Raw genomic sequence first — 25,869 nt, 5'->3', positions numbered from 1 at the left:
AGCTTAGGGACAAACCATCAACATTCACAGTGTGAGATGGAAGGCTCAGAGGCTGCTCCTACGCAGGGCAGCACACCAGAGTCACAAGGGGCTGCTTCTGCCCAGTACTTCTAACCCAGCACAGTAAGTTTTGTGTCTGTCTCAGTGTGACAGAGTTTAAGTTGTTAAACTCTGATCATCTTGCCTTCTCGTATCCCTGTGAAATGCAGATGTTATAAGCTGGCTGGGTCACCACAGTTTGCTTGGTCCATTTCTAAACTGATTCTGTTTCTGTAGCCTGTTCTAGTTTTCTACTGTGGGCCAATTCTCTGCTGGGCTCACTGGTGGTGTCCTGGCAGTGGGATTTCTGCAGCACATAGGCCAGGGTAGATACTTCTTCAGTAAGGGGAGTCTAAAAAAGGAAGAAGCTGATAATAGGTTGGAAAGAATCCACGGTGGGAAAGATGACAACGGTTATCCCTGATTTTCAGCTGTCGGATCTGTCTCTGGCTGTCCAAAGGCTGGAAATCCCAAGTGCAGTGCAGAGTTCATGGGAAACAAAGGAAGTCACATATCTGCTCTATTGGGTTTTTTTAGTTTTTATTTATAAATGCAGTCATTGCCTTATTATATAATCACAGCAGGAAACGCTAGTGGATTTTTTGTGTGGTTCAGGTGGGTTAAAGACTTCAGATTTGGCTCTGTATCTTCTCACTGACAATGCTCACTATCCACGCAGTGTTAATGACACTGAGGTTAACCAGGATGTGCAGGACCTGCCTGGTAAAACTCATTCTCTCTGGTCTTCATTTGGATACAACATCTTAAATGTACACAACACTTCAGAGTAAGTTGCCTGCCCTGTCTCTGAAATGCACACACTATGTATGTAGACTGTAATGCTTGTAAGTAAATATGAGGAGATAAATAGCATTTTCTTAATGGCTCTGGTACTAGCTATTTTCTTTTGGAAAGAGGCTGCTCCTTTTGTTATCTGACATACTGGTTTTATTTTAATCTATTTACTTTTTCAGTTTTCCCTGCCTCTCCCTGGGCTGATTAATTTTGTTTGCCTTCTGCAAAAGTCTGGTTAATTTTCTCATCACTGCATGGGTTGGTCTTCTTTCAGTGCACGCCCTTTTCTCTAGCATAGGGATGATAAACTTTTGTAGTAACTATGCAAATTAATCTGATAACCTCAACAGGAGCCTTCACCACATTGTTACATAGTAATTTAGCAAAATAAGGGCTCTGAAATGGTCTTTTCTTGCAACACATCTTTTTTCCACCCTTGATAACAATTAATCTCTGATTAGCTTGGGAACACGTCTTCAGAAATTGCAGCGAATTTCTCCACCCTATTCTGAGCCCAAACCCTGTTGTTTGGGTTTGAGCTCAATGTAACAGATTGTGTTATTTGATGATCTGATGGTTGAGGCAAGGCCAAGTGCATCACCTGGGGTTTGCTGACTGATATGAAACAGTGGAACGGACCTTTGAGCAGTTACCCTACTTATTCCCAGTCTTGGTTTCCATCTGGTCTGAAATGATCTCCACTAGCACTTGCTTTAATTACAGACTCCAAGTACAAAAAAATACCCCAAAATATAAAGCATGGACAAGTTAACTTGTGCAGTTGCATTTACATCATTTGAAACAAAGGTTTAGTATTAATTGCTCTCTTTATCCCAAAAACACAGCCTTTTCCATAGCATCCTCCGCTTTCATGTATTCCAGATGAGATGGGTAGTTAGTGCATTGGAAACGGGGGTTGTTGCGGACATAGTTCAGGAACTCTGGAGCTCCTGGGAAGATGACATTGTCAGCCAGAAGAACCGAGCCCTTCCTCAGCAAGTTGCATTCCTAGAAAGAAGAGAAATTGCTTCATGGTGGCTGTTAAGCAGACATTGGCTTGAATGTAATGTGCTTTCATATTAACCATGTTGTACTCAAGTCCCTGCATCCAAACATCCCATCATAGTATGGGTTTGGAGAGAAGACTTGGGAAAAGCTGAGTAACTCCAATCCTTTGTGGTCATCTTTAATGTGCTGCCTTTTGCTGCTAACCAGTGGAACATCAGAGGTGCTGGTAACATGTTGGGCCATTCAGGTTCTGAAATAGTGTATCAGCTGCAATGGAGGTGTGCAGTTTGGTCAGGTTTTTTCCAGCTATATCTGCATGACCAGTAGGATGGTTTTGGTTTGGCTTTCATGCCTAATGGTTGAAAACTTTTTTAATATTGAAGTGTTGCAGTAGCTCTTAAGGCCACCTGAGAGACTGGCATGGACCAGTCTGCTTTGGTCAGTCTCAGTCAAACTCCAAAACCACTAAATGAATAAAAGAGATTTTCTGTGCTTGTTTTCCTTCCATCTTGTACAGCTTTCTGTTCAGGAGTTGGGCATGAAGCAGGGTTTGTGCACAATGAAGATCACTTGGATAGATTCTCCCAGGGTATTAACTTGTGGTATTCAAGTGCTGTGTTTATCCTCAGTAAACCTACAAACCTAATTTTTACTAATATTTTTGTTTAGTAGAAGTTGCTTATCTGAGCTTGCCAGCTGTTTTAAAACAGTCTGTAGTTCACTAGGCTCTTTGTTATCCAGTGTTTACAGACAGTAGTTGCAACCAAAACATGGGGTGGGGTTTGGTGCTCCCAGTATATTAGAGCAGACCCGTTGATGAGTGTGCTGCAGAGGCTGTTTAGTTACTGCTCTTCCCTCCAATGACTGAACACCAGCCACTGCAGAAGAAGCAATTTTACAGACATGGCAAATATTCTCTGACCAATATACATTTCATCTGAATATTTTATATGGTAGGGGAAGTGGAACTAGGTGATATTTAAGGTCCCTTCCAACCAAAACCTGTCTATGATTCTATTTTATATTCACTGAGAAAAGTGTGGAGATCTTTTCTTCATCATAAAAGTTGTTTTTTGTTTTTTTTTAAGCAAAGCAAACTTTTATGTCACAGTTGCATCAGACTGACCCATAGGATGGAACTAACCTACCTGTTTGTTTTGGCAGTGATGTGAAGGTTAAGCTCTGATAAGGATGCACTAGCTTTTTCCCAATAGAAAGAGCTCAGTCATCCTTACACAGCCAGTTCAAAACAAAACATTCTCTGAGCACAAAACAACTGTATGGAGGAACATTTTCTTCAGCTACCTCCTGTGTAAATTCAATACTGGCTGTTCGTAACTCCAAACAAATTTCCTTTTCAAACAGCTATCTAGAGGATAGGGCTGAAATTAAAAAACAGGGGAGCCTGGATGAGAAAACAACATTGTAGTCCTCAAACAGGGGTCAGGAAGTAGTTGGCAGGGTCTCAATGTAAGAGGCAGGCTCAAAAAAAAAGAGTGGATTTATTTGTGAAGAAAATAGTTAGAAAATGACATTTCCAAACAAATTGTTTAGGCAGTTGTAGAAAATGTTATCAGCCTGCAGCTCCAACAGTAGGAGAGTATCTGCATGAGCTGTGTTGATAGATACAGATGTTGTGAATCTCAGTTGTTTTACACTGGAAAATACTTTCCTATCCAAAAAGTCCTCTAGTAGAGCCCTCACCTATCATTGCCTGCTGCTGTTACAGCTAACTTGTTTTGTAATGCTGACAGTAATGGCTAAAATGGGTTGGGAAGAAACAAGCAGTTTTTTCCCCCATTCAGGGCTGGAGATAGAGCTGGATAGCACTCCTCTAGCAAGTGCCTGACTGAGGCATCCTGTACTCCTCTGAAGGCTGCTTTGCAGCCAATTAATTAAGTGGCATAAAGACTCCTGGACAGATGACACCCAGCTATGCTACCAAGATGGTATTTCATCAAAAGGCTCTGCTGGCACCACAGACTCAGGTAAAAAAAGAGGTACTGAGGAAATGAGGTGGAGCTGGGATATGCAGGCCCTAAGTCTCACCTGCTCCCAGGATCAGGATGCTTTTGGGTCAGTTGTTCTGGTTAGTGACCATGCAAACTCTCCTTTGAGGGAGCATAAGACCCAGACCATGCAATCCTACAGCCAGGATTTCTACTGCAGACCCATTTGTTCAGGAAACAAAGTGGCTCAACAGTATTTGCCAAGTCCTGAGCTATGTAGTGTCAGCAGTTGTCCCTAACAAAAGCTTGGGATCCAAATCCTCTTTTCTTGTAAGGTTGCTATTTTGGCTGCCATTCGTCATTTTAGTGAGGCTGAGGTCCTTCATAAAGAACATAGGCCTCACTGACATCAAGGTATTTGCTGCTTTACTTTTAAGACTGGAATTGTGCAAACTGACCTGAAGCAGTATTGTGTCTGGTGTGTATTTGTCTTTCCAGTGATCCAAGAAGACAAAATCCAGAGTATCCACTTCATATTTTTTCTTCAGCTGGGGTATAATTTCCTCTGAAGGGCCTTCTAGGAGTTTTACCTGAAATGCAAATCCATCTGATGAATCCTGAACCCTTAAGACAAAGTGATTGCCTCTGGCTCATTTTAATTTGGAATTGTGGCCAGACATAAGCAATCGTGTTTACAGCTCAATATTGTGTCAATTGAATTATTTCACTGAGTTAGGACAAGTGTGCTTTTTTCTTTTTGACAAATCAACTCAATTATGTTTAAAATCTAGATTTGGGTGGGTTTGTGTGTTTGGGTTTTTTAAATAGTAGCAGAAAAGGTGACCTGTTTCTTGCTGACCTGCTTCTGCAGGTTGGACTAGATGATCTCTAAAGGTCCCTTCCAACCCCTACCATTCTATGATTCTATGTGGTTCTTTACTGGAAACATGGGAATCTCCTGTTGAGAACAGCACTTTTAGTTACTTTTAAACTTAGATCTTACTTGAATCTTGTAGTCTTAGGGAAGTGAAAAATGCAGAGAACAGGTTAGTTTAGAATAAAGCTGAAGCCTAGAGTTTGTAAAATGGATATGGCCAGTAGAGGGAAGGAGGCAGGACAGAGGCTATCACATCTTCCTCACAGGTTTATTGGCATAAGTACTGTTAAAACTGAAAGAAGCTGCTGCACATTGATTGTTAAATGCCATGTACTGTTAGTGGAGGAGAAAAGTGGTGAGGAGATCTGGGTTATGACTCATAGCTAATCAGGAGATTAAATCAGACAGGGAAAGCACAATTTTAGGTGTCACTAGTACTTCAGGTTCTACTCAAGAAGAAAACACATCAGAAGATCTTGTGGTAGGATTTATTTCCTGTAGTTTCATCATCTATGTTGAATTGTCTATTTGAATAGACAGGCTGAGACAGATTATAGATTACAAATAGATTATAGGCTGGAAACACCTGCATCTCAACCAATGGTACAGAGAGTCAAGACATCTCAGATTTGCAAAAAAAAATAGGTATATACACTGTGCAGTTCAATAATGGCAGTAAATCTAACCAGTTTTGCAATAGTGGTTACTAATCTTATGTGCCTGCTGATGTCCTGTGAGTGTAATAAGAACTGACTCCAGTGAAATAACCCCCTCCAGACCTGTGTTATTCTTACAGCCACTATGGGGTTTGAAAATAGCTCTCAGCAACCAGTCCGTCTACTGTACTAACCAGTAAATAGTGAAGAGGCCAAACTGGTAGATGAAGTCTAAATGCTTTCAAAATGGTAAGAAGATAAGGATTTATATGATTGTTTCTGGTCTTACCCCACTGAAACTTCATCCTGACTTGCACAGGAAAGAACTTTGGAAAGCAGCCCTAGTTGTTTTGGTCAAACACCACCCCCTCCCCCTCCTTGACAGGCCTCAATCTCTCATTGTATATACAGAAGAGTAGACAACCTTGGTCCTCAGGATGGACACTGGTAGCTTTTCCCTGCTATCAAGCCTGATGGTTAAACTGCATGTTTCCAGACACTTGTGTTGTACTTGCTTGACAAGTAAAAATCAAATTTACACCTATTATTGTTGTTTCTGTGGATAAAGTCCCATTCACCACTTATTGCTTCCTCATCCCAACCAGAGGCAAATTGTATTTACCTTATCTTGTACTCCAGCAAATTCCAAAATCTGTTTAGCTATAGCAGCAAATTCTGGGTTGAATTCCACAGTGAGAAGACGAGCTCCTGCCTTCAGCAGACGAGCAATCCTAACTGATGAATAGCCACAGTATGTTCCCAGCTCCAGTGCAACTGAGGGGTTGGCCTCTTCCACTGTCTTGTCTAGAATTAAACCTGAATAAAAAGGAAACAGGTTAACATTTGACCAAATCACACTGGTTCACATACAGAAGGGCAAGTTAGTGACAAGAAACTTACAAAGTGTATTAAGTTTCTCAGGACACTCAAAAGATAAGGGCTGATGTCAAATTATCCTCTGCAAATTATCTTGTCTGTGATCTTACTTGGAAATGTTTATATTTTGAAACTGAGTAAGGAAGTGCCTGAATTACTGAAGTATCCATAGTGTTACAAGGGGAAAATGCAGTGGGATTTTTCCAAGAACTTATTGCAGAAACTGTCTGTATTTGTGAACTACATAAGTCCTGAATTTTGAGGAGTGTGTTGCATATGTTACATGTAGTAGTCTCATACTACTTATCCTAAATACTTGTTTTTAAAGGGAAAAGTCTAGTTAGAAAGTTGCAAAATACTTGCATTCATTAGAGGAATTTGTGGGATGGAAAACATTTGTCAATTCTTAACAACAAAAAAATGTTCCCAAAAAGAATTGACAATGTATTCTATTCAGTCCTTCTGAAGAAATTCATTTTCTGAAGAAGTATTTGAAAGGATTTTACCCTGAGCCGTGGAATGTTTCAGTGTATGTGCACATTTCATTATGTGATGTTTCCCTTGGTGTCATTTGTTCATGAATGTGGTGGTGATGATGCTTGCAATGTGAGATCACATGGTCCCTCCCAAAATCTTAGTGATTAAAGATGCATTAACTTTGATGGTTCTTATCTGAGGAAAGGTCATCTTGCCTGGGCAAAACTAGTCTGAAACTTTAAAGAGTATAATCCCAAGTTCAGAGCTTTAAGAATTCCTATTCAGCCACCACCTCCTGTTCCCTTGCCCCAAGTGTTCTGTTGCCTGGTATGCAGAGGAGCAAGTCTCACAGAGTCCCCATGACAGAGAAACATTTTTATTACAAAGCTTACATTTATATTTCATTAGCTATGTTAATCCCAGAGTAAGCAAATTTCCTCTGCAATTTCCCAGCCACAGGTACTTTTGTGTCTAATTCATAAGGGAACATATTAACATTTTGCTGTTACAGTCTTTCTTAAAAGATTGTAATTTTCCTGCAGCTGAGAAAAAAATATGTTGTCCCAACATTTTCCTTTAGGAGAAGATTTGTTTGCTAAGTAGCAACAATGTCCGATAGATGCTTTTGTGTATTGCATGGGTAGGCTTTCTCCCTTCAACAGCAGTTTCTAACTTAGGCTTGTATGCACAAAATTAATATCATTTAAAATTATTTCTTTTTTTTCAATTTACTATCTTCCAGTCAAGGGTCTGAAAGTACTTAACATCATGTTTATGCCTTAAGGCCGTTCTCTGTGGGCACTGAGGTATAGAGTTTCCCTATAAATTGTACCCCTGTGATTACACACTTGCAATGTGCACCACACACAAACCCAGCTTAAACCCTGTGACTCCCAGGATGACTTATTGGATACTCCTTCTCAAAGCCATTTGCACAAACATGCATCCCTGTTCACAGAACTGCTCTGCTGACCACAAGGCTGCCCTGGGATGGGTTTGGGTGGGATTTTTTGCAGCAGCTGTAACAGATTGAAGTTACTGTGTGAGTAACTATGCTAGTCTTAAAGGATCTTAAAAGTGCTGATCCCTGCTGCAATTACCTTTCTCGTTGCCCACATTCATGGCCCACTCTTTCTGGGAGCAGTACTTATCTATAGTGTCCAACACACTACAGGGGTCTCCTCGGACTGCATTCTGAAGCACAAAATTCAAAATCCTCTGCTCTTTGCTCTGATTCATGATGAAATTGGTTATTTTCTCTCGGATTATTTCATTCCAGATAAGGGCAGCAGTGCTGTTTTTCCTGATGAGCACCACAAAGAGCAGCAAAAGCAGGACAAAGGCAATGAAGAAAGGGAGTGAAGAGCTCTCCAGCATCTGGAAGGAAAGAGAAAAACAGTCCAGGGTTAAGGTGGCACGGGAGAGAGCTATCCTTTCTGTTAAATACTAAGCCAAATAATCCACAACCAACCACAATGAACAGGAACACACAGGGTTTAATTATTATACTGTCTAGAGTAGCTGAAAATGACTCTCTGTTACTTGGTAAAAGATGCTGCTCAGTGGCACTCCCTTTAGAAGCCAATTTTACAGGCAGTCAACAAGTAGCTTTATTTAATGCTCTGGTCCCTTCCCCCACACAGCTGCTCCTCCTGGCTCCAAGCTGCCACTGCACAAGGAGCCTGTCAGCATCAAGTCTGTTCTAACTATTTTCCAAGGGATTTAATATCTTAAATTACAGCCTGCATGTGATCCCACTCTCCTAATTTTTGAGCACTGGGAAACTTCTAAGCTGGCTTTGGTAAGAAAATATAGGATGTCTCACCCTTTGTGCATAATAACCACAGAAACTGGGCACTATTAGGTAACATTCTGTTTCAAATCAGTCCTGCAGGTCGTGAGTTACTACCTTGCATGCAGACCTCTTTGATGGCACCTGCCCTCTCACATTCTGCAGAGAAGCTGAGTTTTAACGTTTTACTAGGACTCAACCTGCCTCCTTCCTTTCAGAGCCTGCAGGAGAGGTACCTAGGTAGAATGATTTACAGAAAATACAAGTCTTATTCCTGATTATAAAACCTTTGACATGAACCGTCAGTCTGATACTTTTGAGAACAAGACATTTCCTTTTATAAAGTAGGGATGTTTTCTCACTGGTTATGAAAACATAAAGCTGAATCCCTGAATCAGAGAAGAGCTCAGCCTCGTGAAATTGAAGAGATGTAACAAAAGGGCACATTGTACTTCTCCAATGGGCCAGCTCAAATTATCTGATGGGATTGTGCCTATTCACCCCCTGAAATTCAATGTCATAGCTGCAGGTGCCTCTCTGTGTGGGGCATGGCTGGTGTGTGTTTCTGTTTGAGAGTTCAGGGCATCCGAACATAAAACTCAGCAGATGGGATGCATGTAAAGCTCAAGCAATAAATCCCATCAAAGTCATTTATTCTGACAGATTTCAGATGAGGCAGTATACAGGAGGGTGCTTTTTACTTCCATGCAGGAGTCACAACATGAAAGATCTGATAAAGAAACTGTTCTTAAAATTAAGTAATTGGTTTAGCCTTTGAGAGGGTGCCAAACCAAGGACTGTGATTTGCCTCAGGGTTCTCTGCATGTGAAGCTCCTCTTTCAGAACTCAAAACACACCTCATTTCTGATGATGTAGCTTACAACACCTCCACTTTTCCACCTCTGCTTCCCACAAGCATGGGCCAACAGTTGCACACTGGGAGGGAAGCACAGGTTGGAATGTACTCTAGTGAGTATTAGGAGGAATGAATACTGATTTCATTTGTTCTTTAAGTCTAATCAGACATTTGAACATAGATCTAAAGGACTCAGAACAGATTTCCTAACCTCAGCAGGCTGGATTGAGTTGCCCTGCTTTTTAAACTGTTAGTTTTAAAGAGCATGGCACACATCTCTTTCTAGTCTGATTCTATTAAGTCTCTTTCTCTTCCAGCTTGCTAAAGATGGTGAGCAGCTTCCCCTGGCACTTGTATCAATGTTCCACCTTACCTGGAGTTCAGCAAAACTATTGCTCCCACAGGACTTACAACATCCCAAAAAAGTTTGCCTAAGTTGTCCAAGATTAAGAAAAGGGGCTCTGTGATTAGCCAAATATTCCCCAGATCTTTTCCTACCTGTTATTACTTCCCTTTTTTGTTTCCTCCAAATTTGTCCCTAAATTTTCTGGGTGGTCAGACCTCCATTCTGCAGTGGGACTTGGCACATACACATCACACATGGGAAAAAAAATCTATCCCACTGCTTTAAATTTTGACTCATCACGCAGAACACATTTTGCGTTCAGAAGATGACTGAGTTTCCATGGAGATCCGCTCAGCCTACAGCACAGATGATGTTTCTTCACCCATCCACTTATCTGACTTGCACAGCAAGTATGATTTGTTTGGAGCAGTTAAAAGTCTAATTCTTTTGCTTTTAAGTAGTCACTAATGTTAATACCTTTAATTCTTGCCTTGGAAGGTCTGACCTAAGACATTTCCTTTCAGGGCTTGCCAGCATCATTAGCACATGAAAATCTTGCTGCTTGGACTTTCTGAATTTTGTTCCTTAGCTAATAAGAACTTGCTTCTTTACCTCAACAGGATCACAAAGGCTTTGATGTCAATTATTCTTCTTACTTTCTATGCACTAGCAGTTCTACTGATCAGGTCCATTTCTCCTACACCTTTCAGATGGGACTTGTGCTCTTTCTAGTTCTTTTATGCAAAGACATTCCACATTATCTGTCCATTGAAAACCTGGACTGAACTATTAAAATATCATTAGTTTAACAGAAAAATATCTATCATAACTTGGCTAGTCATGGCTTAGTTGATTGTATGGTCATTGTTGATGGATTTGGATTTCTGACATAGTTGAGAGACAATTATTCTGAACTGCAATGAATGGATGGAGCCCAGAAACCATTTACCGAGGCCTGCAAATATCTAACCTTCCTGCCTCTGGGCAAGGGAAACCATGTGAGCCCTGCATACCAGTGAGAGTCCAGCCATATTCAGGTCCCTCTGGAACACAAGACTTGGCATTTCGAATTATTTCAGACTACTGTCAGACATAATGCTCTGGTTACAATAGATACTTTGGGTATCCTCTGAGTACAACTTGCCACAGGCTGTTGCTTTGGTACTATGAGGTTCTGTCAGGGTGTTTGGGGCTGCCCTTCAAACATGTCGGACAGCAAGAATGGATGATAGCTGCAAGATGAACTGAGGAACTGCTTTCCTGCCTTATTGCTTAGTAGAGATGAGAACATTTGGTGAGATTTCTCAAAACAGGGAGAGACAGCATCTATAGGCTAACTCAGCCCCACTCCCTGTCCTGCAGGAATGCTGAGACTTCTTTTTAGCTAGGGAACAGACTGTGAAGACTTCTTTTTATACCTTCACAAAAATGACCTGCTTGACAGCAAAATCCTGCTCTGCCATGTTCACAGCGCTTCCCAGACCTGGAAGGGGGTGTCAGCAAACTAGTTCCCACACTGCTGCAGCCTTTGTATACCAAAATTACAAGATACCACATGCTCAAAAGCCCATGTATTAAAGGACAGCTTCCTCATTGCCTGCAGCCTGTGAAATGCTATTTCTTAACATGTGTCTATTAGAACAAAGCCCTGAACTTGGAAGGCTTTAAAACCTGCTGATTCTTAGTAACTTCAGCTGATCTCGTATACCCTATCTTTTCAAAGGCATAGATTGTATCTAGCCCACTGCAACCCATGGCAGGTACTGCAGCGTGACCTGATACCAAGACAATTCAATTGACCAACTCAATTGACAAAATGGTGTAAGCTGGGATAGGCTTCTGAATCACACTGACAGGCATAGCCTTCTATCTCTCTAGCCATTCCTTATGCAAAAGCATAAACAGGCCAACAGCCTTTAAGCTTGTCCAGAAGGGCAACAACTGATAGTTCTGCTGGGCTACCTGGGAAACAAATTTTGGATCTTCAGCTATGAAATCTTATTTCTTCCAGTTCACCCCAGAATCCCCTCTGAAGGCAAAACACTGACCTGCAATTCTCTTTGTTGTCTTTGGATCTAGACTGGTAAATGCTTTCATAGTCTTAGCTGGAAAATGCTTGATATTAAAATTAAATGTGTAATTCAACCAATTTAAAACTACCACAATCTAATAAGACAGTCATGTTATGACAGCTTTAGAAGATGCAGCTGCAATTTTAGCTTTAATGTGGATTCATGAGTTTCATCAAATATGCAATAAAACTGAACTTGCACATAGTCAAGTCTCCCATCACCACTTACTAAAAGGCAGTTGCTCTTGTTATTTAATGCTTGTACCGAGGTTCCAAACACACAGGTTAGCACTGCAACCTCTTCTGTGCATTGAAAGTTACAATTTGAAGTGGAAAATAGTAGGCAAAATGAAAAATTCAGCAAGAGAATAAACAGAAAACTGGAGGGATAATATTATGGAAAGGAATGAATAACATGTATCACTAAATCTGACATTGAGAAGACAGAGTTTAAAAGAAAACATATTAAAATTTCATGCCCAAACCTGTCAAACCACTGATGAGTCTTTCTAAAGCAATGGGTTATTTTCTTATGCATCTAATCTTGCTCATTTTGGCAGGTTTCATAAGACCAAATCATAATGCAGTTCAGCAGTTTTCCCCTGATGCAAACCACAATGAAACAATCAGCATTCAAATGGGAGTACCTTTGTTCCAGCTTACAGAGATTTCAAAAGGTAGTTTTAAAGACAGAAGGAAACACAAACTGTGGAACTCAACTTATCTGCCCTTGAAGACAAAATACCCAAGTCTTCCAATGGTTATAACCGCAGCCCCAATAGACAGGCTTAGGGAACTATTATTATGGCAGTAGTTGTTAAGTGAGGGGATTCACTACCCTCTTACTATTACATGATCTCCAGTTTTATAAAAACACAAAAATATCCATGTGATAGAGCACAAAACAATACATTCTGTTATTTGTTCTTGTACAGGTGAGTCCAATTATTTCAACAGAGGTTACAATAAGAATCTTTTAGTAATGCTATTTATCAGTCCTATGGGTAAATTCTTCCAAGAACTGTTATAAAATAACTGGCCTTAGAATTCTATTCAGTGGGGGATTAGAACAGTTAGTAACATCGACTTTTAATGTACTTTTTACTCCAAGTAACCAGGCAAAATCAAATTGAGATTTTTCTCAGTGTGTCATACAAACTGTATAATGTTTTCCTAAGAGTGTTAAAGGAAGGTGAATGGAGATCTGACCTAAACTACTGATTTTAGCTGTTTCTCTCAGATTCCAAAACAATCTCCCTCTGCTAAAAACTGATATTTACTTAGGAGAAAAATAAACATGCTGAAGGTAAGTACCTTTAAATGACCTGAGTTTTAATAAGGACATATGCCTTGGAGACTTTAACAGTGGGTTTAAAAAGTATAAAATTTGATTATTTAACTGTTCTGAAGCCTAGTTCATTACATTATGATTATTTAACAAGACTTAATTTCCTACTGATGAAAAAATAAGAGCTGGCAGGTGTTAAAATACTTGGAAAGTTGAAAAAGTTGGGCAGAACATTTTTCTAATTAAGATGAATCCTTATAAGCCTAATTACAGAACTTCTCATTGCAATTTTGGCTTATATGAACTGATACGACTTTGCTTTGTACTGAAAATGAAATCTCAGATACAATCACAAAAAAAAATCCCTTTTATAAAGACAGCATGTACATTAATCTCTTTCTCCAGGATGAGAAAGAGAGCAAACTTTGTAATCCTGAGTCAGAGGACTTGGGTTTGAGCCTTGTTTTGGCAATATTTTTCTGAACGGATCTTGGGTGAGGTGTTTTACCTACACTTCTGCTGCCACAAGACTTAAAGTTATTGCTACTTCTTTAACTTTCCACGTGGTATAAAGTCAAATTAAACTTTGTCAGAAACAACCTTGCTATGGATATATGGCTAACACCTGTGGAAAGGCAAAGTGATTTTATCTGCATTAACTAAAGAGATCAATTTTGGGATACCAAGATAGTAAACGCATATGTGATGTTTTTATTCTTGAGTTTATGAACAACAGGGAAAATATGGAGACGAATACTGCTTCAAACACTTTCCTTAAGTGATTTCAGCCTGCTGACAAATCAGGCCTTTGAGGAAAGATGATGTTCCATCTAATCTTGCTATCATTTTTCATGCATTTAATCTAACTGCCAAGTACAGGTTGGCTGTTTCAGAGTTTATTACAAGTCTCCAAACATCCAGACAGTACTTTAGCATTCTGATGCTAAAGGGTTTAGAATCTAATTTAGTCTCTATTAGCTCACATAACCTGGTGAATGGGGAGTGCTTGGTAAATTCATACCATTCACCTTGTTTTCACAAAAGAATCTTTCCATTGATCTGATGGTATTAGGAATGATAGAAATGGTCTACAATAATAGAGTGTCTGGGGATGATGGGGCCTAACTCACTGCAGAGACACTGCTGGTAAGTCTGCAGGAAGAATAATGTAATAACATGAACAATTTTCTAGAGTTTTTTCACAAAGTCTATACAAATTAACAGATTAAATCCTCCCATACACATACCTGTGTGAAAAAGGCAGGTGTACCTTCTTTTTAGAAAAGGTTAAAAAGGTTTCAGTTCAAACTCTTTAAAGGCTGTTGCTGAAATTATACTTTTAAGTTTCTCATGTGATGAAGTATGCAGAGGATTTGCATATTAGTAAGGATATATTAGCTGTTCAGGAAGCATTGTGGAAATGATGTGTAAGAGTCAGCACATTTATACACACTTTAACAATGTCTGTGGTTCTGCACTAGGCCAGAGAAGATCTGTGCTATGCCTGAGACTGGGACTGGAATTTCTGACTCTTTGTCCTGTGCTATCTTGAATGAGGCAATGTCTGTTTTGTGGCATTTTGCATTTTTTTATCCTTTCCAAGAGCAACAAAGGCAGAATATTTTGGTCAGAAAATCCAAACTAACTTCTGCCAAACATATTGTATCCTGTTGCTGTAGGCAACACAATTCAACAGCTTCATATTTTTGTACTTTTAAAGGTACAAAGAAAATCTTTTTTGCCTCCTATTCTTCTGTTATTGTTTATGTAGTTCCAAATGAGTGCAGCACTGTGAAGGATAGTTAACGTATTGCCAAATGTGAATAGCTTGTACTTCAACGGAAACTGGGAGTTTCAGATTTTCCACTGACATCACGAAAACAAGCTGAACAGACTTTATATAATTTTTCACTAAGTATTTCTTGCATGCATTCTGAATTTTCTTGTTCCTAAGGTTGTTTTTTTTTTCAAATTACTACACTTTAGCTTCACTGCCATGACTACAAAAATTCCAACTTCTATAAATGCAAAGTTCTGATGATTTTTTTACCCCCCCAGGCCTTTTGTCTTCTCTTTTTCCCTCTACTCAGGCTGAAAGGAAACAAATACAGGTTTCTTCTTACTAAATTAAAGGAAAAGAACAGAAAATTACCTATTGCCTACTAGGAAGCCTGACCAACTAAGCTTCATAACTATTCTCCCAGATAGATTTCAATAAGGGTAATTGCTACCCACTTAAAACTCCCTTCACAGTAGCTATTGTCTGAGTGGTATTCAGTGCTAGAAAGAAAAAGGTTTATATAATGGTTATGTGGCCCATAAAGACAAGCAGGGTTTAGAATAAACTGGCCACATAGGTAGGTCTCATCTCCTTTCAGCAAGCAGGTCCACATGGAGCTGTAGCATTCTGATCCAGGCTGGCCTAGCAAACACACTGCATGACTAAAGCCAGAGTCTGGGGAAAGACAATGCTTCAGAGATTAGAAATGCACTTTACCAGTCCTTGAGCAAGACTGCTTTTCAAGAATAAGATTTTTTCAGGTACTCCTAGGAAGTATTTGTTTCCAATAGTCCTTATTCCCACTCCAGAACTTTAGATGTTTGTATCAGTTGTAGTAGTGTTTGAGGCCAGCAGTTGGCACAGCTCAGCTCCATTTTACAAATCCCACCTGGGATGCAGTGGAATGCTAACATTACAAAGTGCTCAGCCCTGTCAGCACATAAGGAGCTGGTCTGTAAAAAAGTTTTCTCAGTGAGATTTTCATGTTCCCCAGGGTGGGTAAAACAAGCTCTTATTGAATGATTTTGCCCCATATGGAGGCAGAGAGGAAAGGCTGGAAAATGAAAGACTAAAATGGCTAGTTGTCCTCAGCACAGTCCCCTATGACAGACCTGTTTCAGTCTCTCTTTATATCACAAAGATCAAGGGCTGAATCCTCAGTGTCCCAAATCCTCACAGCATGCTCCTGCCTTCCTTCCAAGGCTACCAGCTAATCTAGTGTAAATCTGTCTCTTGCAGCACAGCTTGCTACTCTCCAGAAGCTCCTCTTCAGGTCAGGGGGAGTGCACGGAACTTGGTAGCAAGGACACCCACAGAGGGATCTGAAAGAGCAGGTATGAAATCACTGCTGAAATGTTGGCTTATTTCTATAGAAACTAATAGCTCTAAAACAGGCCTGGCAAGGTGGGGTCCACCACAGCACAGCAGATAGATAACCTAACCACCATGTGAGAAGAGGCAGCCTGAGACAGAAAAGGGCATGAGACCTTGGTCTGAAACCCGGAGTGAATGCCTTTCCCAGGAAACATAGCTGGGGTGGAGATGTAGTGTTTCTTTACCTAGAAATTGCTTTCTGAGAAATCTTTCCTGAGAGAGTTTTAGCAAAACTGGTATGGACAGCTTCATACATTAAGATCTGGTTTCAATGACTGCTGCCAAAATTATGTTTTTTTCTGAAAATTCCCAGTCAGTTTTAATTCCAGTGATCCTGAAGGAATGCTGAAAGACAACAGTGTTGGACTGGCAAAGACAAACCTGATACCAGCTGTTAAACTTGAGTGACAAGTAAATTCTTTGCAGTGTTAATGTGGTTAAACTCTTTCCCACTGATGTAAACAAAAGCTGTAAATCAGGAAATTTTTCTTTAGCATTTAAATATGGTAATGCTGTGCAAATGTGTGAGATTGTGAACCTGAGGTCTTTGTTAGAGTCCATGGCTGAGTAAGCAGAAAAAAAAGTAAGCATAAGTGCAGAGATGAAGTAAAGGTTGTTTATGGAGATAACCACCATGACACGTGGTTAACAGTATTAGTAAAGATGAGTTTGTTTTTAAAGGACAGAAGGTAAGGAATGTCCATAAAGGTCATCAGACAGTTACTCTATAAGCAGCAACAGGGCTTGCAAGAAAAAGTACTAGATTTTAGTCTGCTCTTCACAGACATTTTGCTGTAACAGAATTCCCTCTTGACAATGAAAACCCCCATAAAATACAGCTGCAGGCAACACATTTATAAAGGCAGCTATTCAGTCAAATATGACTGAACTGAAGCTTGACTCGCATTCAGCTTTTTCTTGAATACAAATGAGTACCAAATTCCACCACATTTATAGCAATAAATTCCATTTTCAATTTAGTTGGGGTTATCTCATCTCACTTCTTTCAACTGTCAAGGTTTATGATACAGTACAAATGCATTACACACAAATATGTCCTACTCCTCTGTGAAAGCTGTTGCTGCCCACGGACTGGCTTCCTGACAACGAGTACTAGCCAGAATGTGGAAAACACAGCTTCTTTCGTATTCACGACTGTTTAAATTAGTAACATTGTTTAAGATAACAAATCCTGTCCAGTCTAATAAATAAGAAAATATAAACATGTACCTTTCTCAGTACAGCAGAAGCTGTTGCCTCCGATCTTTTCCTGTGCAAGCTGCTCTGGGGTGGATTTTACAGAATAAGAGTCCAAGAGACTGCAGTATTCAGTCACATTCGATCACATCACAGGAATAGCTTATCAGTTCTGTTACAGACTCTAAAAGGAGCGGTGTCCTTTTCCCCAACTCCTCCTTTCATAGATTTCTGCACTCCTTAAAGGTGCTCAGTGCTCTAATAACCTTAGAGAAAGCTGTCTCCTAATGACAGTGTTCTTGTTACTTAGTTACAGCACAGTGAATGCTGACAAAGTCAGGTAGGAGCCAAATCCGTGCTGACTGTCAATGCACTGTGTTCAGTCAACTCCAGGAATGAATTTGGCCCAAGGGATTTAAGCTCTTTTTTCAGCTAGACATGGCATGCTACAGCTAGTGCAGAAGTCGTAGAAACAAGACCTAGGCATGTGGGTTACATATGGAGGGAGTGCTGCTGGAGGGAGGGGCAGTACGTATAGCAAATTGTTTAACAACTAAAGAAGGAGGTGCACTGAATACATTATAAACAGTACAACTGAATTTCTATAGTGTCTAGTTGGAAATATATTCTGATACAAACGTCTCTAAGATAAAAGAGGCTTATTCTAATAAATTTTGTTCTTGGCTTCACTGTCTATATTGTTTCCTTTGAAGTGGAAACAATATAGTCTAACTGTAATTAAACTGCACCATAGGACAAAACAATAAGATACTCCCCACACCCCCAAACACAGTGTGGTAGTAATTCTCTGCTGTATTCTCACTACAGAACTCAGACTTAGTCAGAGGGTGTTTGAAACTCTAGACTAGAAACTTTTTAAAGATTCAAAGTAAGGGTTTGTACTAACTGTGGCAGAAAGAGGAACTGAAGAAGTGCAAAACAGGCTTTGTCACATGACAGGGAGGTTCCTGAAAGAATTAGGGACTACTTGAGAGCATGACAAGAGAAGAAAAAAAATGTGAAGTGGATGAATTGAATAAAGAATTGTGGAAAAAATAGGTAGGTGAAGATCAAAGAGATTTTGGTAACTCTAAATAAAACGAAGCTAAGACCCTGCAATATAGCACAGTGCCCAATGTCAATACAGAATAACTTTAAAGTGTCCCTTCCATGTATAACAGAGATTTAGCTCAACAAATATTTCCTTACAATTCAGACATCAAGCAGAACAAAGAATGAAATAAGCAATACTGCACTCCAGCTTCACTGACAGTAATTTCCTGTCTGTTTGAAAGCTGGCTGTGAAACCATGACAAGTTGTATCTGCATGATGATCCCTGATATTACCAGCAGTAAAAATTAACTGAGAATTTCTTTTACTGCTGGGCTGTGGAGAAAAGAGCTTAAACCAGTAAAACTTAATGTCTGCATTGACCTGGTTCTGTAAGCATACAGTTATTCTTTGGAGATATCCTTGCAGTTAACTACAGCTAGTTGTGAACTGTAGGTAGTACTAGCCCAGTGTCTGCTTAGCAGCATAGAACAGTGCCAAGACTTACCAGATTGAGCAGCACCCCATGACAATGCTCCTAAAGGACTTCTAACTTTGAGCTGAATCATATTCTTCAGGCTAGAAGCATGGGTGGAGCAAACTTGCTTCTGCCTGCCCACAACTGTTTACTTGTATGATAAAGGCTATGTTTGCAAAGTAACACTTTCTGTTGTCTAGCCATTTCATTACATAAGCAAAAATGGTGAACACCAATAACTACAAATTAGATAAAGCCAGAGGTTCAGCTGGTGAAACCATCCAAAATGGGTGATAATGTCCATAAAGTTGCTTCCAAGTTAATAGAAATGTGAAATCTTGTAATATGTTACTATGGGATTATTTTTTCCCCAAATGAAGTGTCTTTGGTAGGCTGTTAGACACTGGCTCATGCCTTCCTGTAATTTACTTTTTTAATGAAGACAGGACCTATATTGGTATGGATATTTTTGAAAGTTTTTAATAACATAATAATAATGCCACAAACTCCAGCATGATACAGTTAGAGACTATTCACATGTTTAATCCTCATCTAGATAGTAAAAAATTACCCTGATATTAATACTTTCAGGTGAGAGAACCATGAATAGCTATAAATGTGTTGGTATAGTACAATTTTTATGTAGAGATAACAACTTATGAGATGGATTTGCTATGGCAGAACATCAGGACACTGCATGCACAGGGCACATCTGTGTGGACCCAGGATATCTTAGCTTGGGAGAAACATGCAATGGGTCAGAATATCTGTCTAGTTTAGATTGATTCGCTCTGACAGTTGACAGAGTGAAGCTCAGATCTGACAGCACAGACTGGAACATACTTGCTCATGTACAGAGCTCCCAGTCTCAATTAGAGGCTGTACAGCTGCAATCACATGATGCAATGTGGCAGTGCTATCCCCACTTGCTGTGCATAGCACGGAGCTAAAGCGTTCTCACTAAATCCATGCCTGGCATAACAACAAATGGCATTCCCTTCTTCTAATAATCCCAGCCAAAGACTGGTTTTTAAAAGCCAAAACAAAGGGAGGCAGGAGAGCTAGTGCATTATCACAAACCTCACAGATCATGTGAAACATTGAGTGGAAGAAAATTCTTTTGAGCTTGCATTTTCAGAATAGTAGGAGGGATTTTCTTTTATGTGAATTTGCTGTTTTCAACAGTCAAATTAGTTCCTCTTGCTGAGAAACATGCAAAAGAAGGATTTTGAGAAAGGAAGCACCATTCATGCACAAATCAGGAAACTGCCTGGAGATATCTAAAATAGCAAACAGCTAAAAGAGAAGATAGCCAGCAAAGTTGTACTCTTAACATTTAACAGATTATACAGGCAGTTAGATGATTTTGTGTTTATTTTCTTTTTTAGTACATCTTAAAATGTTAACATGTAGACTAAAAAAAACCTCAAACCCTCCTGCTCTTAGAGACTGTAACTCCTGATGAAAACTTTGAAGCTCAGTTAAGTCTAACATATTTCTGTCCTTTTCCTCTTAATTTTTAGTAATATAGGTTGAAATATTTGAGTGAAGTCAAGAACTTTTGTTACCTGAAGCTTCATCTGTTTCTGCTGGGTTTTTCCCGCACTTGCAATCAATTAGTTGTTTAGCACAAACTATTAACAGAAGATTCTGTATTAAGGAAGGAAGGAACAAATTGGCATAGATTAAATTCTGAACAATGAGTCCTACTCTCAGATAAATTCTTTTTTTTTTTTTTTTTAAAAAAGCAAACAAAGTGTGAAATAGCAACAAAATGTTAAACCATTTTTGTTGGTCTCTGAACCTATCCACAAATGTTTCCAGGAAACACTGTGAGCTGAACGATGTATTCTTTGTAAGAAGATGTCCTTTTGGGGCACTTAGCAAGTATTAGAATGGTTGGTTTTCCTAGAGTAACATTTTAAAATGGAATTTAAATTATGATCTGATTTAGAACAATTCTATGATGTGTCTACCAGTAGCATTCTCAGTGTGGTTGGTTTAGATACATTTACAGACCTTACATTAAAAAATATCAGCTAATGGTAAATATTTGAGCCATCTTTACAAAACATTGTAATTTTGTCAGCTTCACATGGAAATCTGATCAGCACCTCGATCTCATAAAACAAAATTAGTCATTTTCTTCCCCTCTAAGTTTGGTTTTAACTCACCTAAAGATTAGTTTGTCAAAGCTCCTAAAAGCATACAGCAAATATGCAGAAAAATCCAGCAGAGCTTGCTTGTAAGCCAGACACCTTCATACCAACAAAAAGAAATATTAGAAAATTCTTGCTACACAATGCAGTTTATAAGCCTCAAATAAAAGTGGTTCTCACTTGTCAGCATAACACCCATATTAGAACACTATTCATATATTTAGCAATTTGAATCATGAGAAGGTTTTACTTTGCTTTGAAAGAAGACTCATAACCACTTCTCCTCTGCTACCATTTATTCTGCCCTTTTTGTAGCTCTGGGATACAGCTCTCTCTATTGTCAGGGACTAGTGTCACTATTCTCACTTCTGTATTCACCATTTGACATGCCTTTCTTCCACATGCTTTTTCTTTCCTTCCTTCCTCTTTAATGCCAAGGACATGAAGCTACACACTAGCAGAGGAACACCAAGGAAGAAAACACAACCAATCAATCATGAGGGAGATGGTGAAAAACCAAAAACTACTTCATGCAGATACCTCTTAGCTCAACCAGTGATCCCATACAGTTCACTGACACTTCTCTAGGTTATTATTTAGGTCATGTCACAAAATGCTTTCAATATAATAACCTTTCATATAATCTGTTTCCCACCCTAACCATTAAAAAAGAAACAATGTGATGACTTCCAAAGATGCTATCTGATCTGACACCTTTCTTTCCCCCACCCTTCCAAGATTGCTAATCTGGGAACATAAGATATGAAACAACCCATGCAAGAAAAACAGGATAGACAAGAGGATGTGTTTGAAAAGTGGAAATTTAAAAAATATTAGGTAGAAAAGGTATTTAGTCTTCCTTGTCTTCATGAGGAAGAATTTATGTAAGCCCTTGATAAATGTAACAAAAGGTATTTCATGCAAAGAAAAAAACCCTACAGAGTTCAGAGTTGTCCTTACAACAAAAAGGAGAAAGTCTGACCATTAAGAACCATTTCATGCTTTTCAGAACCCCTATTTTTGTTGAATTTTTATATAAATTTCTGAAAGATAGTACAGATGTGTTTCCTTTGCCCTTTTAATTCCACACTGTTTACAGTACATTGAATAAGCATCTGCCCCTGGAAATAAACCAAACCACATCTAATGTGTTAAGTTAATTTATGATTTTAAATACGATGAGCTACAACTGACAGCATTCTGTGGAAGCGTGATGTTAAATCTGATAGCTGTCTTCTAAGAGGGTTTTTATAACCCCAGTTTTGAAAGAAAATACACTTTCACTGTAGAAACACCATCATACAATCAAAGAATAGTAGGGTTGGAAGGGACTTTTAGAGAACATCTAGTCCAACCTCTCTGCTCAAGCAGATCCTCCTAGATCAGGTCACACAGGAACACGTCCAGGTGGGTTTTGAAGACCTCCAGAGAAGGAGACTCCACACTCTCCCTGGGCAGCCTGTGCCAGGGCTCCCTCACCCTCAGAGTAAAAGAGTTTTTCCTTATGTTTAAATGGAACGTTTTGTGTTCCAGCTTCTTTCCATTACCCCTTGTCCTGTCACTGGATACAACAGAAAAAAATGATGTCCCAACCTCCTGACATCCACCATTTATCTACTTATAAACATTAACGAGATCCCCCCCCAGTCTCCTCTAGACTAAACAGCCCCAGTTCCAGCAGCCTCTCCTTATAAGGATGATGCTCCAGCCCCTTCATCATCTTGGTGGCCCTGCACTTGCCTCTCTCCAGCAGTTCCCTGTCCCTCTTGAGCTGAGGAGCCCAAAACTGGACACAGCACTCCAGATGAGGCCTCACCAGGGCAGAGTAGAAAATGCTTCACGCAAACCATTCCTGATAGGAACTAAAGGACTTTCTGCTTGCTTTCTTAAAATAACTTATCTTTATGTAAAATTTGTATTATTCTGATCATCTTAAAGCTAACCACAAAAGAATTCAGATAAGACAATAGAGAGCTATAGGAGATAAGCCAAAGACAAAATAGAAACTACACCTGATAACCAGAATCTGTCTCTGGTGCCTGAGAAAGATTTTTGATGTGTAGAGCAGACACACATGCTCAGTGCTGACTGCAGCAAATATCAGTGGCTACACCTCTTATTGATATTGTCACCATAGCACTCCTCATTGCTGATATTTGCCTCTACTCATCTCAATAATCAAGCTTGTGAGAACGTGCAAGAACAAGCAGAGTAGCATTACACAAGCTTTATATTTTCTTCTGAAGATGGCAGTCCTGCTGGGAAAGCCTTACCTGTGGAACTGGACAGTGTTTTATCATCAGTTGTGAGACACAGCCAGAGGGCTGATGATACCTTAGCTTCACATGGTCTGGGCCTCAGTGGCACAGAGGCAGCTATGGATAATTCTGGTTCCCAGATGAGTTAAGAAGGGTGCCAAGGGAAAGTAATTGACTCAGTTTCAAGCTAGGAAAGAGAGAAGGGATGTGCTGATGCATTTAGAAATACCCAAACATCTGAAAGAAGCTATAATCTCAGCACCACTGTGTAGGCTGTGGACTTTTGAGTTCTAAAATAATGCTAGCAATCAGTAATGCTACTGTACAATTTGGTTGTTACAATGGGCACCTGGCCAAGACCCTTTCCTTTAAAGAGTTCAGAAGCATTACTCCAAATTTATCATAAATTCTTCCCTAAATTGCCACTGTAGCTGCTGCTTAAAGCTAATGCTTTATCTTAATGGCTTTGCTACATTTAAGGTCCTTCCTTATTAGCAAAAATACCATGATGCTGCAGGGACATTTATTCAGGTAAACTCCTTTTGTATTTGGGGAGATGTAATTCTACTCTTTATCCTATGCATCTGAACTAAATGCTCTGTGATGCTCAACATTGCCTGGTTCAGTGCAAGATAGTGGCGAAACCAACTTTGCATGCATGTACCTGAAAAGCATAGAAGATGAGTATCTGAATATGCTTGAGGCTTCTTTAATTCAAAGGCATCTCAATACATTCCAGTCATGTCTTTCTACTGCTGCTGCAGTGGGCAAGAGTATTTCTAGTGATTTATTAATTAGTGCTGCAGGAGGCAACTGAAAGTGGTTTTGCTTTTTTTTCCCTAACAGCAGTGATACCAAACAAGTCATCAATACATTTACTGAAGTGATAGTAATTCCTGGTTCATGTATTTATGAACATTAATGGAATGGGAAAAAAATAGTCAGACCTACACTGGAGGTTATGTTAGTTTCACAAAACGTTGAGTATTATCATTTGCTGCTGTTTCTCCTCAACTGTGGACCAGATGATTGACAGCTTCAAAGCAACATTGGGCGGATGCTGCCCCCTTGTGAGCCAGGCCCTTGATCCGGAGCCAGCTGAACCACGATGCCTAAATGCTTTTTTTTGACACCAGCGCCCTCTCCGGAAGAAAAAACCGGCTGATTCTTTGTCCCAAACTCGGATTTGGGACATTCATCACATAAGACTCACCACATACAGCAGCAGGCAGCATCACTACCGTGCTTCAGTACAGGCCAACAGCCAGCACTTCTGCATAAAGACTTTGTTCCCTGTAGTACTGTTTTGTTCAATGCCTGCTTTGAGACTTGTATCTTAGGCTGCCAGACTACAACAAGCGTTAACAGCTCTCACAACTCCCATCCGGAGTAGATCAGGATTATTGCCCTGGCATGCGATACAAGGCTAACAAACGCTGCCGAAGGCTGTGACGCATCGGAGGTGCTCTGCCTGCTCGTCCTGTGCAGACAATCTGTACCTCCGCACTTAAACCCTGTGTTCAACCGCCCATGCTGGTCCATTTCGCCGGCCCTCGTAGCGCAGCCCCCGTCCCGCCATTTTGGCTGAGGCAGCCCTCCTCCCTCCCTCAGACACAACTCTCTAGCGCCTGCCTTCAACGCTGAGTGTATCTTAGCCACAGAAATCCAAAACAACATCACCTGTACCTGCAATAATACACCGTGGAAGCGAGAGGCTTTTATTCAAACCACCTTCTCAGAGGTTTTTAACTTGCTGTCTGCATGCAGCACCTTAGGAAGGGGCTGGGACAGCCCATCTCCCAGCGTGCGTGTTACAGCGGGATGTGCAGCTTCAGAGAGGAAAAAACAGGGCTCTCATGAGCAGTGAAGGTGCTGAGCAGCCATCGTGTCTTCCCGGAGCCCTTTTTGCAGCGGCATCTCGGGGAGAAAGCCAGTCGGGCAAAGTATGGGGGCTTTTTCCCTTCTACTGCGTCCGATTTTAACGCAAATGCGATTTACTTTTGCGAAAGCCAGTCTGCCCGCCCTCCAAAGAAGCCTCTGGTGGGTGCGGGCTCCAGAAGCCGGAGCTGCGGGGGAGGGCGGAGAGCGGCCGCGTCCCCTCAGGCTGCGCGCGGGGTGGCCGTCCCGTTGCCCCCCGCCGCGGCGCCCCGCGCGCCACCCTAGGGCCCTTACTCCCGCCGCCCTCACGAGGCGCCGCCGCCCTCCACTCAGGCGCTGCTCGGCCACCTTGCGGGGGTCCTGCCGCGTCGCGGCGCGGAGGCCCTTTGCCGTACAGCATGGCGGCGCTGTGGCGGAGGCGGGAGCGTCTCCTGAGAATGCCAGGGCTGCGCCTTACGGTACGAGCCCTCTCAGGTACGGGATGCTCGCCGGGCTGGGGCCTGGCTGAAGCCGCGCCACTGCCTCTCGCCGCGGGACGCGGGTTGCACTCTCCTCTTAGCGCCGAAAGAGCCCAGGGGAGGGTCCGCTGAGCTTTCCCCGCCAGCTGCACGGTGGGGAAAGGCCCGCTGCGGGGACCGGAGACCCCCGTTCCCCAGGCGCCACT

At 40.7% G+C, this 25,869-nt stretch overlaps 2 protein-coding genes across 8 annotated transcripts in view; one reads left to right on the top strand and one right to left on the bottom strand.

Moving 5' to 3' along the window:
- Window positions 1–558: 558 nt before the first annotated feature.
- Window positions 559–25,534, bottom strand: COMT (catechol-O-methyltransferase). Of its 5 annotated transcripts, XM_062010444.1 has the most exons (8): window positions 25,014–25,534; window positions 23,343–23,514; window positions 21,085–21,168; window positions 20,479–20,560; window positions 7,778–8,054; window positions 5,947–6,140; window positions 4,250–4,381; window positions 559–1,842 (listed from the first exon to the last, which is right to left on the bottom strand). In XM_062010444.1, exons 4-8 carry the CDS (start codon window positions 20,488–20,490, stop codon window positions 1,663–1,665), a joined length of 795 nt encoding a protein of 264 aa, XP_061866428.1. In that variant the 5' UTR covers window positions 20,491–20,560; window positions 21,085–21,168; window positions 23,343–23,514; window positions 25,014–25,534; the 3' UTR covers window positions 559–1,662. The 5 variants fall into 5 exon arrangements, with proteins under 5 accessions (XP_061866428.1, XP_061866429.1, XP_061866431.1 ...); XM_062010445.1 differs by lacking the exons at window positions 21,085–21,168; window positions 23,343–23,514; XM_062010447.1 differs by lacking the exons at window positions 20,479–20,560; window positions 21,085–21,168; window positions 23,343–23,514.
- Window positions 25,387–25,869, top strand: part of LOC104550858 (thioredoxin reductase 2, mitochondrial) — a 32,598-nt gene continuing 32,115 nt past the window's right edge. The window contains exon 1 of one of the 3 annotated variants that reach the window (XM_062010442.1): window positions 25,387–25,663. Coding sequence is in view for 2 of the 3 variants with exons in the window: in XM_062010443.1 (XP_061866427.1) it covers window positions 25,604–25,679 (76 nt within the window). In the remaining variant the exon portion in view is untranslated. Of the gene's footprint in view, window positions 25,680–25,869 lie in introns of all 3 variants that reach the window. The other 2 variants (XM_062010443.1, XM_062010441.1) reach the window with 2 other exon arrangements.

This window comes from Colius striatus, chromosome 17 (assembly GCF_028858725.1).
Source record: "Colius striatus isolate bColStr4 chromosome 17, bColStr4.1.hap1, whole genome shotgun sequence".
NCBI lineage: Eukaryota > Metazoa > Chordata > Aves > Coliiformes > Coliidae > Colius > Colius striatus.
Note: the sequence above shows the minus strand (reverse complement) of the source record. Positions and strands in the feature narration are given on the sequence as shown.

What these genes read in the sequence shown, in the direction of transcription:
- COMT (XM_062010444.1), bottom strand. An exon ending in TTGCTGGAGTACAAGATAAG is followed by an intron (nt 4,382 to 5,946) that starts GTAAATACAATT and finishes TTTGCATTTCAG; the next exon opens with GTAAAACTCCTAGAAGGCCC. An exon ending in CAGACACAATACTGCTTCAG is followed by an intron (nt 1,843 to 4,249) that starts GTCAGTTTGCAC and finishes TCTTCTTTCTAG; the next exon opens with GAATGCAACTTGCTGAGGAA.